This window comes from Chenopodium album, chromosome 8, assembly GCF_948465745.1.
Source record: "Chenopodium album chromosome 8, dcCheAlbu1.1, whole genome shotgun sequence".
Classification (NCBI taxonomy): Eukaryota; Viridiplantae; Streptophyta; class Magnoliopsida; order Caryophyllales; family Amaranthaceae; genus Chenopodium; species Chenopodium album.
In genome coordinates this window covers 439,165-458,714 of record NC_137841.1, presented here as the reverse complement: position 1 = coordinate 458,714, position 19,550 = coordinate 439,165, and the positions used below count along the sequence as shown (strand labels likewise).

General features: G+C 35.4%; 3 protein-coding genes across 3 annotated transcripts; 2 read left to right on the top strand and 1 right to left on the bottom strand.

The window, feature by feature from the left end:
* The first annotated feature begins 601 nt into the window (after positions 1-601).
* On the top strand, positions 602-13,161 carry LOC145641493 (ubiquitin carboxyl-terminal hydrolase 18-like). The gene is made up of 11 exons (XM_081692308.1): positions 602-1,319; positions 3,016-3,163; positions 3,276-3,364; positions 3,678-3,763; positions 3,838-4,000; positions 4,360-4,483; positions 4,922-5,079; positions 8,799-8,883; positions 8,993-9,205; positions 9,575-9,636; positions 11,756-13,161. Exons 1-11 carry the CDS (start codon positions 1,012-1,014, stop codon positions 12,627-12,629), a joined length of 2,310 nt encoding a protein of 769 aa, XP_081548434.1. The 5' UTR covers positions 602-1,011; the 3' UTR covers positions 12,630-13,161.
* Positions 13,162-13,574: 413 nt separating this feature from the next.
* Positions 13,575-15,854, top strand: LOC145555559 (pentatricopeptide repeat-containing protein At5g08305-like). The gene has a single exon (XM_081617296.1). The coding sequence runs from the start codon at positions 13,636-13,638 to the stop codon at positions 15,238-15,240; it is 1,605 nt and encodes a 534-aa protein (XP_081473422.1). The 5' UTR covers positions 13,575-13,635; the 3' UTR covers positions 15,241-15,854.
* Positions 15,855-15,955: 101 nt separating this feature from the next.
* LOC145555560 (B3 domain-containing protein REM10-like) lies at positions 15,956-17,979 on the bottom strand. Its single transcript, XM_081617297.1, has 5 exons — positions 17,870-17,979; positions 17,399-17,690; positions 16,994-17,136; positions 16,617-16,854; positions 15,956-16,232 (listed from the first exon to the last, which is right to left on the bottom strand). The coding sequence occupies exons 1-5, from the start codon at positions 17,930-17,932 to the stop codon at positions 16,192-16,194; spliced, it is 777 nt and encodes a 258-aa protein (XP_081473423.1). The 5' UTR covers positions 17,933-17,979; the 3' UTR covers positions 15,956-16,191.
* Positions 17,980-19,550: the final 1,571 nt, after the last annotated feature.

The following is a 19,550-nucleotide window of genomic DNA, read 5'->3' as shown; positions in this document are numbered from 1 at the left end:
TTATTACTCCCATAATAGATATATATAAGCATATAATTCAGGGATGGAGGGAGTTGTAGGGCTTATTATCACTTCACCTTAATTTCAGTTCAGCTTCAATTAGTTCAGTTCAGCTCCTAATTTCCTTCTCTCATAAAATATTCATTTCAACTCTATTCAGTTCACTTCAGTACAGTTCAACTCCAATCAGTTTAGTTCAATTCATTCAACTCCAATAGTTCAGTAAATATAAACAGACCCGTAGTCTTTGGATAGAAATTACATGAAAAGAGCTTATTGGTGCATGAACATTTTAATTTTATTGGTGCAATGTATTTTTTTTATCTCCAATGGTCAAGCTAATAACTAGGCAATTGTTGAAATTACAAGTAAGTCTCTAGCTACAACCAATAGAGTTGCTCTTATCTATCAATAGACCACAGAGTAAAAATTAAGAGAGATTAACCCGACCAAAATCTACATTCCTGATATAGTAATCCAAAAATTAAGGGAGGCCAAAAATGGAAAAGAATAATGGGAAAGAATATTCCTAAACCCCCACAAATGGTCACTCATTTTCAAGTACAAACAAGTCCATTCATTAATCATAACCAATTAACCATAACCATAACCTAACTTACCCCTTTCTCCCTTTTCCCTTTCCTAATAAAGAATCTAATCACACCGCCTTTAAACATCTTCCCCACATCATTAACACTCTAATCGGACGGCTATTATCACTCCCACCATTTTCCTGTTTATTTTTTTATTTTTATTTTTTTTTCTTTTTGAACGGAGTCCCACCATTTTCTTTTTTTAAAAAATAAAATAAAATAAAATTCATCCCATCAACAAACAGCAGAGAAGAGGAGAGAGAAAATAAAACTCAGAGAATCCACTAGAACCAAAAAAAAAGCTTGAGCTAAATTACCCCAATTTAGAAACCCTAATTTTCCGAAGTTTGGAAACAAAATCAAAATTAAAAAAGGAAAGTTCGATGAATTTGTAGAAGGAAGAAGGGTATAAAAATAGATGCATGTCTCCTCTTTCACCCAGACACTGTCTTTGGATCCGAACCCGAATCCGAACCCGAACCCATTTTGGAATTGGAATTGGGTGCTTCAGTTTTTCATCACTGTCTTCTTTCTTGCATTAGGGTTTCTCTGCTTGCTTCGTTCTACAGCATCTAAGTATTTTGTTGTCGATTCTAATTTCAATTCTAATTCTAATTCTTCAACGGTGTCGTTTCCTGATATGGATGCTTCCGTCGTCAATTCTTGTGCTTCTTGTGGCAAGCCTGCTTCTAAGGTTTGCACCGGTTGTAAGCTTGTTAGATATTGGTATGTTTTTCATTAATTTCTTGAAATTTTGGAATACATTATGTTTTATTTGATTATTTTTAATTTCATTTTAATGTTGTTGCATTGTTCGTTGAATTATAATAATTGTGATTACAATTATTTTTATTAAATTTTTGGAGAAGTGAATTATTGGGGAGGTTGGGAAATTCTGAGTTTGGTTGTAATGGATCATTATTGGGTTTTTGTTTGGCATTTTGATAATTGAGCTGTAATTTTTATAATTTTTTAATAGTGGAGACATTATGATGAGTATTTTTGCATGTTAAAGTATTAATTATATATTTTACATGGTTTTAGTAAAGATGGTTAAAGTAATTGAATTCCTTATTTGGGCTAGGAATTATTTAATTGTGATGTGAGTAGTATATCTAAAGATTAGTTATTCAGTAATATCTTGAGGAGCAACAAGAATTGTGATGGGGGATTTTTGGGTAAGCATTGAGCAATTTGATATGATTATGAGGAGAATTCTGTTAGTTATTCAATTGAGTATGTGCCTTTTCATGACTTGGAATAAAATGAATGCGAGGTTATTGAATCGATACTGTTATATCGATTGAGGTACTATAAGTCTATAAGCAGTGAGAAAAACAACGGGAAGGGTTCTTTATTCAAGATGAAGTGGGATAATTTAAACAAGTGCAAGAACTTGAAACATTTCTATCGATTGAGGTACTATAAGCAGTGAGAATAACAATGGGAAGGGTTCTTTATTCAGGATGAAGTGGGATAATTTAAACAAGTGCAAGAAAGTGGAAACATTTCTAGGTTTCTCTTTGATTTCCGAGCTAAGGAATGTTTTCTTCGTTCAGTTGATACTTCTTGCCTTCCATTATGTCAAAAAGCTGATCAGGTGTGATCTAGGTCAGGAATTCTGCATAAAAGCATTGATTTCTACTTAGAAGAAATTTGAATGGTTTGGCTGTGGAGAAATTTGAGGGAAGTGTCAAGAAACTTGCTGTGTAATAGAATTTTCGTCTGCTAACAGGGAGTGAATGTGACCGATCTGTGATGCAGCAACTTTGGACTTTTTACTAGGTGGTTCCATGAAACGACTAAGAGAGTGAGTGTTGAAATGAGTTCATAGACGAAGAGGTAGTGGAGTTGATGCTTGGCCTGCTTGTTGTTTAATTCATAGGAAGTGACCTTTTTCCTTATTGTATTTAGTACGCACTATATAAGAAACTGGATAAATGTTTGTGGTGGATGCCTACTTAGTTTAGTCAAGCAAGGGAGCATACAATGAGAACGTTATGATGATTGGTGAATTATGAATGGCTGTGCCTCACAAGGATATTATTGTGGATAGATACTGCTGAAACTAATCATGTGTAGTTGAGGATGTTTGAATTTTGATTGTTTAGGAGAAAAGTTTCTTTCTTTTTGAATTTTCACTTTATTGTTGACTCTTGTTTAACAAAACTCTTTTGTTGTCACTGATATCTGTTGTTAATATCTTGTTGTCAATTATTGCACCTTTCCATGACCCACTCTCTCTCTATGGTGAAAAACCAATGTCATCGCAGACTCGCAGTTTATAAATTCCTCGCCTACTTCTATTTTAGAATTTGTATCTCAATAGTTGACTCACTTGACTGTGTTGGAGCTCCTTGCCCCTTGAAATTTTGGAGATTTATTTTCTTGAATTTCGTTTTTGTCTTTTGTTCCTTTCAAGCTCCGCGATGTGCCAAAAACAACACTGGCTATCAGAGCACAGGAAAAAATGTTCGAAGTCATCACAGCAAACAGGTGGAAAGCGCAATATGTCTATTGCTTTGGTCCCTTCAAGTGGATCTGTCAAGACACAGAAGGTTGTGGACAAGGTCAGTTGGCAATATTTCTTACACTGTTGTTTTCTTGTTGCGACTTTTCAGTGATCTCTACATCGGTTGCTCCAGTTCCTAGATTCCAATTTCTTGAATTCTATTTTTCCAGGTTCTCTTTCCATATGATGAATTTGTCAAACTTTATGACTGGGACAAGTCAATCTTTCCACCTTGTGGGCTTTTGAACTGTGGAAACAGGTTTGTTATCTGTGTAGTTATTTTAGTATGGTTCATCCGTACCCCCCACGCCCTTTTCCTGAACTAATCATTGCTCCATTTCACTTCCATCTGTCCCTAAGACTAAATGTTTAGGTGGTTATTACATTGTTCGTTTCCTATCACAAAATCTGCTTGAGTCTAACAATGCTTGAGTTAAGAGAAATATAGTTTAACTGTTTAATTAAAGGTCAATTCTCTTATAACACTTCTTCCTGAATAATTTTACAGCATTGTTATCCATAAAATTCCCTGCCTTTTATGCTGATTCTTATTTTTGTGTCTGTTTTTGCAGCTGTTTTGCAAATGTGGTTCTACAATGCCTTGCACACACCCGACCACTTGTAGCATATCTGCTTGAAAAAGGCCATCGGAGAAATTGTAAGTGATGACCTCTTGAACTAATTTTGTCTGTTCTGTATGATTTAGTGATCCTTATATACTTGTTTCTTTAGGTCGGAGGAATGAGTGGTGCTTCCTCTGTGAACTTGAAATGCACATGACAAAAGCTAGTAGGAGTCAGCAACCTTTTTCACCAATTAATATTCTATCGCGATTACCTAGCATTGGTGGTAATCTTGGTCATGGAAAACAAGAGGATGCTCATGAGTTCATGAGGTAAACTTGTTAATTATGTACTATATACTCGTGGTGCTTCCAAACCTTATTTGTTTCCTGGACAAAGCTAAATATGTTTTGTCAGATATTTTAACTGAGTATTTAAGGGGTCAGATTTGGTTGGTTTAGAATCTCTTAGTTTTTGCTCTTGTTTCAATTTTGGAGTCTCTTAGTGCATTCTGCCGTATCTTTTTTTCTAATGGTTAATGATCTGTTGTTGAGTGGAGTCCTAGTGCAGTTTGGCCCTGAGATTGTATGAACCTTGACCTATATCTATTTGTATTGACATCATGTGCATGTATTCTGTGGCACATACATATTGCCTGTAGGTAATTGATGATTTTTATGTGGATTGGTAGGTTTGCCATTGATACAATGCAATCTGTCTGCCTTGATGAACATGGTGGAGAGAAAGTCATTGATCCCAAGTCCCAAGAGACTACCCTTATACAACATATATTTGGTGGTCAGCTTCGATCCCAGGTTAGTGTGACTTGCAATTTCTATCTTTTTGTCTACTGATTATATGCCAAATTAGTTATTTTATGTAGAATCAAACAAGATTTTTTTTTTTCCTAATTTTGTGTTATAGACTTTGTCACTTTTACGGACCTAGATGATCAGTGTATGCTTGAGCAAGATCTGCTTCTTCTCGCCTTTCCACTTGTCTCTGCACTAGCATATTACAAGTATGTTTTAATGATATGTTGGTTTGATTGTGATCTGTCCTTTTTCTAACTGACAGTGTGAATCAGACTCAAGGGATCTCATTTCACTGAACTTTCTGACATATTTTCATTTTGAATGTCCTTTTCAATAAATACTTTGTACTAAAATCCTTGTGGTGTGTACATTCATGTGAGGTATATGACTTACTGTTGTATGTCTTTCTTTTTTCAACATGTCTATCTTATTTTACAGGTTATATGTACCACGTGCAATCAAGTGTCTAATCAGTATGAGAATATGATGGATCTGACAGTTGAAATTCAAGGAGATGCTACATCTTTGCAGGAGTGTCTTGATCAATTTACTGCAAAAGAGTGGCTTCATGGAGAGAACTTGTATAAATGTGATGGGTATGCGTTTTCTTCTTGTCTATGGTTTCTTTGCATTTCACTTTGGCAGATAGAATTTCGTAACATTTAGATGCTTTATGTATCACATCCGATTGTAAAATAACTTTTGAAATTTAGCCCTCCATAATTGACTTATGCATCAGGACCACATTCAAAAAAACTTATTTGTAGGCGGTGTATCTCCATCACGTAGTTACTTAAAGCCTTGATTTTTTTTCTCTTATTAAAGTAATAATTAATGTGAAGAGCCTTGAAAATCTTCTTTTTCTTTTCTATTTATATATTTGAGATGTATTGCTTAGTTTAGTATGTGATTTCTCATATGTTTATGTGTTGCTGCTTCTCAAATGCACTGTCTTTGTCTTATTTATTTTCAATTTTTATTTACAAAGTTACCTTGATCTCTCTTAAATGTTCCTAGCCTCTGGAATAATCTTGATTTAATTTGATAATCTGACTATATCTAACTGTTCTATGTAGTAACCAATATGATAAAATCCATTAGATTGGGTTTTACTTTGGTTTCATAGGTCACATAGTCTAATTTTTAATGATTGTGATGAATTTTTTTACTTCATACATAGATCAGATGTTGATTTGGTTTTTTGAATAGAATTATTTTGATAGCATGATATTTTCTGGTTTGCTGGTTCTGAATTTACTTGAATGTATGTTCCACAGTTATGGTCTGATAATCAGATTGGCCTCTCCTGTAGTCCTGTGCAATTACTTTGGTGGGATATGTTTTGCTTTCTGATCTGCATTCCAAGGCCTAAGTCTCTGAGAATCAACAAATTTGGACAGATGGCCCATCCAACTGCCAGTATGAAATATTTTTGAAAAAAATCTAAATTAAAATTGGCATACTTCAGACCTTCACCGTGTTGTTGGAACCACTACCCTTGCATTCCAGAATGTTGACATTTGGCTGTTTGTTGTCTTGTTGGGCCATGTTGGCTCTTAACATTATTTTAGCAGATTGTCAGCCTAGTTAGATTTGTTAGATGGACCTAGTTAGAGTTATCAGATGAAGCTAGTTAGATTAAGTCATTAAAGGCTTTGTGCCTATTTAAAAAATTGGAATGGGCCATGAAGAAAGACATGTTAAACTGGGGTAGTCTTTTGATTGGGCCAGGATGATGTTGATATGATTCCATCATCTTTCTAACCACGGCTTTAAATATCGGCAGATACACAATTACTTGAAGTACCTTTAGTTTTTAAGCTTCACAACCAAAATTTACTGAATCATGAAGTACTTAATCACATTAGCGGGTATAAACCAAGAGGAGGCTTTAATAAAGTGTTGATACAAGCTGATGAAAAAGTATGACATGTCAACTGTGATCCTTGATGCGACCAATGATGCACGGGTACGCCAACCTCTGGTACGGTACGGGTACGGCCCATATACGTCCCCAAGGCGTACCCTTGAAAAGTGGTACGAGAAGGAAATTTGGGGACGGCAGGGAGCACCTTCGGAAACGTTTCGGGGACAGATCATGTCCTTTTCCGACGTCCCTAATAGAAGCCCAACCCACTTTTTTTTAAAAAAACCCCAATTTTAGGGTTCGTTTGGCATTGCTGTGGTTTTCTGTTTTTTGATTTTTTGTTTTCTAAAAGTATATGATATGTATCCCATAATGAATAAAAAATTATATAAACTTATTAAAATTATGATAATTTTGAAAACTGATAACTGAAAAGCGGAAATACCTTTTTCTTGTTTCCTGTTTTTGGTTTTTGGTTTTAAAAAAAAACTGAAAACTGAAAACCAAAACTAATGCCAAACAAGCCCTTACTTTTCTGATTTTGATTTCTCAAAAACCCTAAAAATTGAAGAAGTCACCTACAACATTGCAAACCTCGATTCCTTGGAGGCGACCACCTGCGGGCGACACTAGCGGCCAGCGATCTTTAGGCAGCCATTACTGAACCTTTCGAGAGAGGAGAGAAAGAAGATGGTTTTTTTTTAAAAAAAAACTAAATTATTTAATTATCTAACATTTCAATTGGTAAAAGGTAAAGTAGCTGTAATTGTAAGAAAAAAAAAAGGTAATTAGCTGTTATTCTGTAACTTTTTTCACTCTCTTTTTATTTTTTTATAATTTTTTAATCTTACTTTTCTATTACTCTGATTTGTACTCAGTAGAATTTAGGAGTATTTGTCTTTTTATAAACATTGCATGGATTTCCTCAAAAAAAAAAATTAAAATTGTATGGTTTTTTTATTTTATTTTTTATTATTTTTTTAAATTTATAAACATTTTTCTGAATTTTAATTTTTTTGCCGTACCCGTTTTTTGGAATTTTTATTTTGCCGTTTTTCGTCCCCGTATCCGTTTCTGTGCAACCTAGGATGCGACACTGCGATTAGTGCAATGTAGTATGGTTCTATAATGCATGACCATTATCATGATTGCAAATGCAAATCATGATTTAACTTGGTCCCAAAGTTATTAAAATCGAGATTCTACTTTGAATTGAAAGGAGCTTTTAGAATCGTTGTACGATTCTACGAACATAGATGTTCAAGACATCGTATTGAAATTTCATTGAATGCGTTTATATTATAAGGTATAAACATAATTTGATAGAAAATAGTTGTGTACCCACTAAGCAACCTATTAGTGACGATATATGTTTATTAGTAAAATTGTAGGCATGTTTTAATTTGTAAGGTTTTCACTAGTTAAGAAAAATTATGTAAATCGAATAGAAGCGTAAATTGAATTGTATGGTCATACATTAATCATAAAATAGTAAGATTCTAAGATTTCAATTGCGAGTTCCAACTTGTCCTTTGATATGCGCACATGATTAAAGATTATGGAAATTTTGAGTGTTGGAAAATGACTTAGTTTACACCTTGTCTCAAGTTTGGTCGACCTAAAGCATTTGTTGTTTAGATTCGTGGAACCCTTGTCCCTTGAGTTTTTGAAATGCCTACAAGAAAGCCCTTTATAATGTTCAATCATGTGTCTCCATCATAAGAAAATGTATGACAACTTGACAAGTTACAAACTGTACTCCTATTTTGATTAAAGATTTAATTCTATGAATTCTTAGGCCTTGTCTCTTCACCTTATTTTGCTGAACTGAATATATATTAGCTGAACCTGAAATTATCTTAATTGAAATTAAATTAATTTTGCCTAACTTAAATTATTTCTATTAAACTTGTTGTACTTGCTACTCTTCTATATTTGTTCTTTAAAGTTATTTATTTTTACTCAACTTAGCTTAATTTGACTGAACCTGACTTATTTTTATGAACTGAAATTATTTTAAGTAAATATTATCGAATAAGGTGAAGTGAATATGGTGATTTACTATTGTTGGTTTATTTTAAAAAGTACCATTATAGAAGTAATCTATACTTTCTAATGATAGGTATTAATGTGAGTGGTTGGAGATTTACCTTGAATATTACAGTTGGTCAAATTGAACTTTATTTTGTCGACAGAAGTATCCCTTTTTATATCTTGATGACTTGTTAGAGATGTGGAACACTGAGTTGCTTTACTTGGATGCATGTTTTTTGAATAGCTTATTTACCACTTCTGTTGCTAAATAAGTGGTACCTCATTAATTTGTGAAATTGCTTATTTTCAAGTTTGAAATGGCTACAATTGTGAATATATTTGCCTCCTTTAGAAATAGACCATTGGATCCTTATTGACATCTGTAAAAAATTATTATTTTTGTTCTGTTTGCAGATGTAATGATTATGTCAGGGCATGGAAGCGTTTAACTATCCATCAAGCTCCAAACGTACTTACAATTGCTTTAAAGAGATTCCAGGTAATATTTAATTTTTGTTGCTGGTAGACTTGAATATCTTTTATCTTCCTGACGGTTATCCTGGCTATCTTCAAATATAGGATCATATAGCTTATTGTTTCTGTTGCAGAGTGGGAGATTTGGTAAAATTAATAAGAAAATTATTTTCCCTGAAAGTCTGGATCTTAGCCCATATATGAGTGAGGGAAGAGATGGCACGGATAAATACAAGCTGTATGCAGTTGTGGTCCACGTGGACATGTTAAATGCATCTTTTTTTGGCCACTATATCTGTTACACAAAAGGTTTTCAGGGAGACTGGTACAGAATTGATGACTGCAAGGTAACACTGCACATCCAACTATGTTTCTTGTTGATTAGCCTTTTGTAATTATGAAGCTTTTCCCTGAACCATTTTGCCCTTGTTGAGTCCCAATCAGTAACAAATTATGTTGATTTCAGACGATTTTTTTTAATCTTTGTTTTTGAAAAAGATATCCATGTTTTTTTGGAACATATCTACTCAGTTTTGCAAGATTGAGCATCTTTTCTCTTTCTTTATGTTTGCTCATTTGTGTTTCTATGTTTTGACTTTACCTTGTGATGTTTGTGCATTTTGGGTGACCAAATGCATTTGTGATGTGTCTATGTATAGATTGTTCTTTTGTCTGATTTCTCCTTAAAAAAACGCTTAATGATCCTTAATTTCCAGGTGGCGAGGGTCGAATTAGATGAAGTTCTTTCACAGGGAGCTTATATGCTTTTATACAGAAGGTATACATTTCTCCTCCATGCTTTTGTTTGAGGGTGTCAATCATACTATTTCTCTCAAGTATACAAATGGGGAGGAAGGTTGATGTCACTGGATTTAAAATGCTAGAATTCTTTGATATCCAGAATTCTACAGTAAGAAATTAGTGCCGTCCAGTCCAGTATAACAATTTCAGTAGCCTATCAGTGCTGCTTGATATTATTTAAGGCCGCTTGGGCCTTTACTCTTGGCCTGAAATTGTATTTGAGCAAATGAATCTAAGCTACTAAATAAAAATATGATTAGCTAGAAAGGGTAAAGTATGATAGGTTGACTTATTCCATCCTTACATGTCATCCCTATTTGATTTGCTTCTACCTTGCTGACCTAGCCTGGCACTGATGGCTGACATGATGTAATCCAGCTTGTCAACCACCCTGAGTTTAAAACTAAAATCAGTGAACCATATGCTTGTGGTTGTATAGGGGCCAAAATTGGCCAATGGACACCTTATTTTTTTTCAGGCACTGACTCTACCGCCAATGCCCCTCAATCTCTTGCACTATGTTTCTATTTTAGTCTTGCTTTTAATTATAAGATTCACTCTTGAGGGTATGCAATGATTTCTGGGATTGACAGGAAATTGACAGGAAATTGACTATATGTGATGAAATAGTAAGAACTTGTTCTCTTCACCTAAAATAAGGGTTTAGGTGTGATCTATTAAGGCCTGGTGTATTTGGTCTGAATTCCTCGATTGTTTTGGTCCAATGTACTGGTCTAACTAAGCTTCGACTGTATTTTTGCACTAATATATAAATTGTAGTGGTAAATTGTTGGATTTATCTCAATTTGTACATTCCAAATATGTAATTTCTATATTTAAAAAAAAAAATCATAATTAAAGATATTTAGTAATAAGTAAATGCATGTTTAAAGTCATTGTTCGATTTGATTCGAATATAGTTGGTCTGATTTGATTCGAATATAGTTGGTCTGATTTGATTCTGATAAGAATGTAACAAGTTAATGAAATAAATTGAAACTCCTGTCCCACCGAGGCTTGGAAATTTGCCAAATGTGAAAAGAATCCTTGTAATTTGATCAAGAAATAGTCAATATTTATTTTATCTGTTTCCTCACTTTTAGTTATTTCTAGATAGACATGTTTGTGTGGGTGACTTATAAACATAATTGTTATTGTACTTCCTTTCTTAAACGTATTTTAGAATCTAGATTATTTCCATGCCATTCTTGTACTTTATAATGTTCAGGTTATGGAATGATATGAAAAATGATTTGTTTGATGGTCATATGTCCATTTTTTATGTAATGGTATATGTATTTACTTTTATTTTAATTTCTCTAATATGTACTACACGATTGTGGAGCCTGGTCTTTGTTAAAAATTGGCAGTCAATATCCTGTAATTGCTATATAGAGAGATATGTAGACACAAATGCTTGTGAAGGAAGTTAGGTACCCATTAAATATAGTGGTTATTGTGCTAGAAGGCCCTTGGCTGAACCCAAATGCGCAAATATAACCAAACTCTGTATCGTTGATGGAGCATCAGTGTAGCTTCTAATACTGATGTTATTTGGCAAAGTAGAATACTTTGTCCATGGTGAGCTGGTGGTGGGGGGTGTTGAGAAGTGATTGTATTACTACTAAGTGAAGCCTTAGTTTGTCAGTATTCTTTGACACCTAAATTCATCCCCTTTCTATCTTATGGTCACTTATTGGGCTAATGGGAACATGACATCTTTGAAGTTGTCACTTGCTAATGTAATACGAAGTATGTTCTATCTTATTATTTTCTTTCATAATTATTAAAAAATTGATACATCGTAAACTTATTATATTACCAGTAATCAGATGAGCACATATTGCTGGAGCTGTCCTATCTCATAATACCATGTGAATTTTGTTTGGCATTTAATTTGAAAGTAGGTACTAGTAATGGCTTGTTTTGTGCTGCCTGTCGTCTGATTAATTAATCTATTTTTGATTTATTCATTTGTTAAAGACTTCCGAGTATCTTGTTCCTGTGTGCTTCTGGAATTGGGTTGCATAGTTTTCTGTTTATTATCAGCTTAGTGCATGGAAACTGTATTTCTGAAATTGCTCCTCATGGGACAGGATTTCTGCTCGACCAAAATGTTTGAAGACATCCGAACCTGCAATAAATCAGCAGCAGGATGGGAGGAAGTTGTCCACTGAGGCAGAGAATAGTAGCTCAACCCGACAGGCTGATTCTTTAAATTCTTTGGAAGTGTCCAATTCCAATTGCAGTTCGGCCAATCATCTAGATTCTGATGTGAACAGACAGTTGGACCACACTCATACTCCAGCAGAACAATTGAAACCGATTGACAGCGACTTGGAGGACTTTCAGACTGTCAGTTCTGTGTCAGATCTACCAGTTTCAGTTGAAGTGTCGGAGAATGGAAATTGTTCTTTGAGTACACTCACAGCTGTTGCTGCCCAAACGGTTTCCAGCTCTCCGTCGTGTTCAAGTGCAGAATTACCTGGTGAAGTTTCAGATATCCCTGGATCATCTGCTATGGGTGGGAATTTATTGAGTGAGGCCTCACGTGAGGGCTTAGCAGCTTTAGCTGTAGCTGCTGCCTCAGTGTCTGATGTAGAAGCTGTTTGTTTTCCAGCTGATTTCTCGGGTTCCACTGGAAAACCTGAAGAGCATAGGTTTGAGGATGAAAACAATTCTCATGTAGCTGGCATTTCTGAAAATTTTGTTCCCGTCACCTCTGACCCAACTGTCCCTTGTGAGATGAACTGCTACAGTAATGGATCTGTTGCAGGATATCCTCACCATAGAGTTGACGAGAGGATGGATAGTGAGATGGGCTATCTTGGCCTTCTTGACAAGGAAGAAAGTGAGGTATCTCCAGATGACATGGATTTGGACAGTGTGGAGCTTAATGAGCCTGATAACCGTTCTAATGGTAACATCCACGACATTACAACTGATGAAAGTCCTGTTAATTCTTGTTAGGTCCTGCTACTAGATAAAGAAATGCCTTTTTGCGTGCATGGCTAGGTCATTCAGAAGCCTATCAGTATATTGGAACTTCTGCATACCTCTGTTATAGGATGTATGACTGTTGCAGGAAGGCAGTTTGGAAAGTTTTACTTGGAGCAAGTTAGGCCTGTAATTATCTATTTTTTCCTGTTGCAGAGGATAAATCCGAGCAGCAACAGCGGAGGAGCCTCCATTGCGTGATTAATTAACAAATTGTTCGATTACTAAGATTATCATAAAATTAGATTTAGTATAAGAGTTGAGGCAAGAAATAGTTCAGAGATAACTTTTTTTTTTCCCCATTGGTTTCCCCCCAAGTTTTAGGAATCATTATTTAGTTGATAATCCTCGTTTAGAAACTGATTTAGGGCAAAGTCCTGGATTTCAGTATTAGAAGGAATCTTGGATGCTAACCTTCCAAATTCTTGAATGTGTTGGTTACTTGGCATTTGGACAAGTACGTTGACCACTTGAATATGCTATGAATTTCTTTTTGATTAGGCAACCATAGGCTTATTATTTTGATATAAACTTGTTTTGGCCATAACTTCTGGATCTAAATTTATTAATTGATTTTGCAATTGTATATTTTTTTTTCTTATAGGAAAGATGGGAGTATCTATAACTCTACAAGGTTATAATACGAGTGACAAATTTTGGATTTTTTTAGTTGTAATAATTTGTTCCATGTATTCTTTCAAGGCAGCTTAAATTTCCATGTATTCTACATATGATTTAACAAATTTATCTAACTGGAGAAGTTGTAGTTGCATAAGATTTGTATCTATTTCTGCTTAAACAACAAAAATACATAATATCGGAGTATTATTCATATATCACTCGAGCCAATAACTAGTTTATAAGATTTTACATCCGAAAAGGATTCATCAATGTGCCGTTCTTTAGAGATCTGACTTACCTATACCAGTCTACCCTCACTCACTTTAGTCTGCTAGCTTGTTTTGTATTGTATCCTTAGATGTTGGCGAAGTGCATTAACAATGGCAGCTTACATCAAACTTTGATCACTTTACTCGATCACCCCACCATTTCATTTCCATTACTCAGCCAAATCCATGCTTTATTGATTTCTTCTGGACTTTCAAAGCGCCACCCTTTTGCCTCCAAACTCTTCTCTTTCGTTGCAGATTCTGGCAATGCTGATTACACTCACCGATTACTGCTGCACAACCCCAGCAACTCTGTTGTGCATTGGAACAGAGTTATCAGGCTTTTCTGTAACACCCCAACTCCCTATAATTCCATCAATGTTTTTGTTGAAATGCAGCGATTTGGGGTTGTTCCTGATTACTTCACTTTCCCTTCTTTAGCTAAGGCCTCGGCACGCCTCTGTTCGATTGAACATGGGGTGTCTTTGCATTGTGTTGTGTTCAAGAGTGGGTATGAATTGGATGTTTTTATTCAGAATTCTCTCATTCATATGTATGCTTCATGTGGAGAGATTTTGTATGCACGTAAGGTGTTTGACGAAATGCCTCAAAGGACGACTGTAACATGGAATTCAATGTTGGATGGGTATGCCAAGTGTGGGGATTTGGAAAGGGCGAAAGAAGTGTTTGAGTTTGCTCCTGTTAAGGATATCGTGTCGTGGAGTTCTCTTATTGATGGGTATGTTAAAGGGGGTGAGTATGGAGAAGCTATGAAGGTCTTTGAGAGGATGAAAGTAGAGGGGGATATTAAGGCTAATGAGGTGACTATGGTGAGTGTTTTGGGTGCATGTTCTCATTTAGGTGCCCTCGAGCAGGGTAGATCGATGCATCGTTACATAATCGAGAATGAATTGCCTTTAAATCTTGTGTTGTTAACTTCTCTTGTGGATATGTATGCCAAATGTGGAGCAATAGAGGAGGCCTTGGTTTTGTTTAGAGGGATACCAAAGTATAAGACTGATGTTTTGCTATGGAATGCTATCGTTGGAGGGCTTGCAAGCCATGGCTATGTGCAGGAGTCATTAGATTTATTTGCAGAAATGTTAATGGTACAAGTTGTGCCTAATGAAATAACTTACTTGTGTCTCTTATCTGCGTGTGCTCATGGAGGATTGGTGAAGGAAGCTTGGGAGTTTCTTGATTCTCTCGAGAGAAGTGGCATGAAACCCAAGTCCGAGCATTATGCTTGTATGATAGATGTTTTGGCAAGGGCAGGTCAGGTGGTAGAGGCTTATGAATTTATGAACAAAATGCCTTTGGAACCAACCCCTGCCACATTGGGTGCGCTCCTTAGTGGTTGTATGAGCCACGGAAGGTTAGACCTTGCAGAACAACTAGGGAAGAAGCTTGTTGAAGTTGACCCTCACCATGATGGCAGATATGTGGGCTTGTCTAATGTGTATGCTGCGATAAAACGTTGGGATGAGGCAAAGATGATGAGGCAAACTATGGACATCACAGGGGTGAAGAAGTTTCCAGGCTTCAGTTATGTGGAAATTTCAGGGGCCCTTGAGATGTTTAAGGCACATGATAGATGGCATCCAAAGTCGGCAGAAATCATTATGATGGTAAATTTTATTTTTAGGCAAATGAAGAAGGTTTCAGATTGTGATGGAGGGAACATGTTATACTAGGTTGCTGAAGACCTGGGTTTAGATGAAAGAATGAAGGCAGTATGGTGTTTAGATGGTTTCCAATGGTTTAAGCTATAATCTCCTTATGAGCTTCATATTCCCTGCATCCAGCCATTCTGGAGGAGCTGCATAAAAATACTTCACACGGCCGACACGGGGAAAGATTTTGAGGGTCACGGTTGAGTGGAGCCTTAGGCTGTTGAGCAGGACATGTTTCTGTTTCTTCTTCGCCACCTTGGGTCGGTAAAAGCTTTAGACATCGACTTGTGCTTTTGAACAGACAATATGGATGTCAGATTGAGGATAAAAGAAAAGGTTGCAGTTTTCTAGTACAATCAACTGTCAGTAGCTAATTGGATGCTTTTCTCATGAGTGCTGAATCGAAGGTGCATTCCTAATTTTTATCATACTGGTAAGAGCTTTGATTTCCGTTGGTTCTAGCAGGAAAAACATGAATAAGGTGACTCTTCTCTATTTCACACCAGATAACTGTTAATGTTGCTAGATAATCTGCTTGATTTTCTATCTTACATAATCTTTCTTTGATAAAGTGGTCACCTGTAAGAAACTTGTGCTTTTCTTGTTGAATAAAATCTTAATATCAATTTCTGTCATTTTGTTTGTTTTTTTCATAATAGTGGCCAAACCAATGCATGAATATCAATCCTTGTGTTCAAGATTTCAAATTTGAATGCAATCTCTAGTACAAACAGAGTAGGAGTGTACACTTTTGCAAAGACCTATCTAGTTAAGCTTACGTACTTCAGTTTACTTTGTTTGACAGAGAACCATTAGTCTCCTAAAAGCATTATTCGTAGGTACTACCGCCCTTGCCTTATTCATTTTTCCTAATATCGCAGTTCTTTGATCTTCCAGACCAGTGATTCTCTGAGAATTAATGTACATCAATGTTGACTCCGGAGGCTGGAGCCAGCAATATGGACCTAAACATTATTCTTCATCAATTGTGCTATTATTCTGCTTCTGAATTCCTGCTCAAAAATCATCAATTGAATTACTTTATATAATGTAATTGCATATTCAATATTCTGCATTTGTCACCCTTTATAATCAAGCACTAGTTCTCAATCATTTGGGAGGTAAACAAAAGGATTGAATATCCTTATGTTTATCTCCATATTATGAGTTATTTACTTTGAATGCATGCCAGCTAGTTTAATTGTCAAATTCTGATGGTGGTTCCCAGGATCAAATAAGATGATGAATTCAAACTTGAGCTGATCATCCTATGATTTTATTCCAATAAAATACATAGCTTCTGGTACTTAAGTCTTAGTTCTTTCATGCTTATAAGAAGTACGAAATGATTAAGATGTATTAGCAGATGTTTCAAGGGGAAGACGAAGATCACTTACCATAGCATTTCAACATAGGCCTTTTCCCAATTTTAAGGAGCTGAAAGCTAAGTATATCTCCAGGATTAAGATTGTTTGCAGCCTGAAAATAACTCCATCCTCTTCTAATGTAGCATTGACGTCTATTTCTATTGAAACTCAGCCTCACTTTCCAAGACATACCATCTACATCTACCAGTGTCATGTTATAATTTCTGTTTTCAAAACCATTTGTTCTTGAAAAGCTCATTGGAAGATACTGCATAAGAATTCATCACAAAATTGTCAGGTAATAAAACAGTTTCTGATATAATTTTTGTAATGCTTTCTTCATTACAAGTATTCGTGAATTTAATTGAGAACAGAGCCTAGGAATTTAAAATACGAGGTTCACTTACAATAAATTTCATTTTAAAGCAGTAGGAAGTGAGAGTCACATGACAACGTGAAGTTTCTCCAGCAGCAGCAAGGCCAACAACAAAATCTAATGGTTTTCTTTTTGAAGTAGACTTGTTCTTCAATACCTTCCTCTTTTCCAAACCTAAATACATTAATAATAAAAAAAAAAAATAAAAAAAAAAAAACAATTTAAAGTAACAACGACAATAAAGCCTTGGTCCCAAAATATTTTGAGGTCGGCTAATAAACTTTAGTAACCCTATGTTTTATAATTGGTAAAAACTACTCCTTTGTCCCACAATCCGGTTACGGATATCATCAATGTATTGATCACATCAAACTTTTTTTTTTTTTTTTTTTTAAATCAAACAAGAAGATATATATGAGATGGAAGAAGTAGTAACCTTTGCAATTATGGTGGCGGTGGAAGGTAGGGGAGTATAGGCGCTGACAAGCAGTAGTGGGATCAAAGACCTCGACTTGGAAGAGGAGTTGGCTTTGATGTATAAACACCAAAAAATCACCCATTCCTAGTTGATTGTAGAGACAGAATTCTTGCCATCCATCTTTGAAATAGCGACCGCCTTCGATTTTAACATCCCAATGACGTTGTGAATCAGTCATTAGCACCACACTCTTGAGTGGCTCACCCTGCAATTCCTCCTCCAAGTGCCTCAGAAATGATACTGGAATTGACTGCTTGATAAACAAGTACAACTATCAGTGCTGGAAAATGGATATATCAAAAATTTTATCTACTTCTTTCATAATGTTTTTTATAAATATGGAATTTAATGGTCAAACATATGCATCGACAACATGTAATATTCAAAAAGATCGAAGGGAGTATAAAATGTAGAGGAAGAAACACTGACAAAGGAATTAAGGAAACCGGCAGTGAGGGGCTGCATGAATCGAGCATGTGTTGAATTTTCCATGTCTTGGAATTTCTTGAATCTGGAATTTTGGAAACAATAAGCTTTACTTCTTCATTACAGTTTTTAATATTTGGATTCCTTTAAAAATAAAATAAAAAAAAATAGAAATACAAACAATGTTTTTGAAAATGTAACTGTATGTCTGTATCTGACAACTGAAGTAACTATTCCTGTAGCAGTATTGATGCCGAAAACAAGGCTAGCCAAAAACACAACACATGGCTTACTCAACTGTTGATTGCCTCAAACTATGATGACAACAACACCTTCCAGTCTCCATGACTAGATCACATCCTGTAAGACTCAGACTTGGATTGATATGTCTAAAATCATCCATGAAAATTATCAGTTACACTTGGGTTGGAAGGTGCACTCAATTATAACTTTTTGCTCATTTGATGTATAATTGAGCAATAATTATCAAAATGAGCAAGAAATACCCTTGATTGCACCTTGCTGTTATAATTTTTTGCTCATTTGATTTATAAGAATTTCTGATCCATTCACAATTGAAACAACTTAAGAGGATAGACCTTTTGCATACAAGCATATTGAATAGGGAAATAAACTGTCTGGATCAAGTATCATAGGTATGTTAGGATGATCTTAATTACTAACATGATTCTAATTATTAAGTAACATATCCATTTAATGAATAATACTCAGGAATATTTTGAGTTAAACGAAGAAATATATTATATGCTATAATTCACGCTTTTGGATTATTTTCGTAAAATTTGTTCAAACTAAAATGAGTGTGTGGTGTATCCCCGGGGTCATAAAACTTGGCTTGAGACCATAATATGCCTTTCAGTTGGTCTATAAAGCTCAGAGTACGAGTTTGGTTCAATCTTGCGACTACAAGATTATATTGTCGCATTAGCAGTCGAGAGATGCAAATAAATGTTCTTGATAGCAGAATGCCCCCCTCCCTCCCCACGTCTCATGGGTTCATTGGAAGCTTCTCAACCTCTTTTCTTTCTATGCTTGGAAAAGTAAAAAAAATGCCTACAACTAAAGATTATAATCCATGCTTTTGAGAAAATTTTGCCAAAAATAAAGTGATGTGTGGGCCTTATCTCAAATTCATAAAAATTGTGTTGGAGCCATAATAGACCTTCCAATGGATTTATAAACCCCATGAACTAACCCTACGAGCTTGGTTAAGATTCGCAACTATGACAGAATCTTATCGGGAGCTACAACATATTGTTCCTGACAATGCAATCCTGAGGTCTATCGGAGTCCATGGGAAGCTCCCCAGCCTCTTTCCTTTCCATTCTTGAAAAAGCTGAAATTCGGTTAAAAAAAATATAAAAATATGATCCACACTTTCAGGTCAATTTCAAGAAATTTCTATGAAAAATGAACTAAATGGCTAAATGCTCTAGGCTCATTAAAGTAGGCTTCGGATCATAACGAAATTCCCAAAGAGGCCTTTTTGGATCCCAAAACCATCTAATAATCCTTTTGATATGAATTTAAGATGTATAAAATGAGTCTTACCTTTCCCTCAAAATTGTGTTGTATATCATGTTCATGTATTATCTTACATATTTTTTGTGTACCTAGGGATGTCAGTGGGGCGGGTCAAGTAGGAGACCCGCCCCTTCCCCGC

What these genes read in the sequence shown, in the direction of transcription:
- LOC145641493 (XM_081692308.1), top strand. Translation starts at nt 1,012, where the DNA reads ATGCATGTCTCCTCTTTCACCCAGACACTGTCTTTGGATCCGAACCCG. An exon ending in CACAGAAGGTTGTGGACAAG is followed by an intron (nt 3,164 to 3,275) that starts GTCAGTTGGCAA and finishes CTATTTTTCCAG; the next exon opens with GTTCTCTTTCCATATGATGA. An exon ending in CTTTTGAACTGTGGAAACAG is followed by an intron (nt 3,365 to 3,677) that starts GTTTGTTATCTG and finishes CTGTTTTTGCAG; the next exon opens with CTGTTTTGCAAATGTGGTTC.
- LOC145555559 (XM_081617296.1), top strand. Translation starts at nt 13,636, where the DNA reads ATGTTGGCGAAGTGCATTAACAATGGCAGCTTACATCAAACTTTGATC.
- LOC145555560 (XM_081617297.1), bottom strand. Translation starts at nt 17,932, where the DNA reads ATGGAAAATTCAACACATGCTCGATTCATGCAGCCCCTCACTGCCGGT. An exon ending in GCTTTAAAATGAAATTTATT is followed by an intron (nt 16,855 to 16,993) that starts GTAAGTGAACCT and finishes ATTCTTATGCAG; the next exon opens with TATCTTCCAATGAGCTTTTC. An exon ending in GCCTATGTTGAAATGCTATG is followed by an intron (nt 16,233 to 16,616) that starts GTAAGTGATCTT and finishes ATTTTTGAGCAG; the next exon opens with GAATTCAGAAGCAGAATAAT.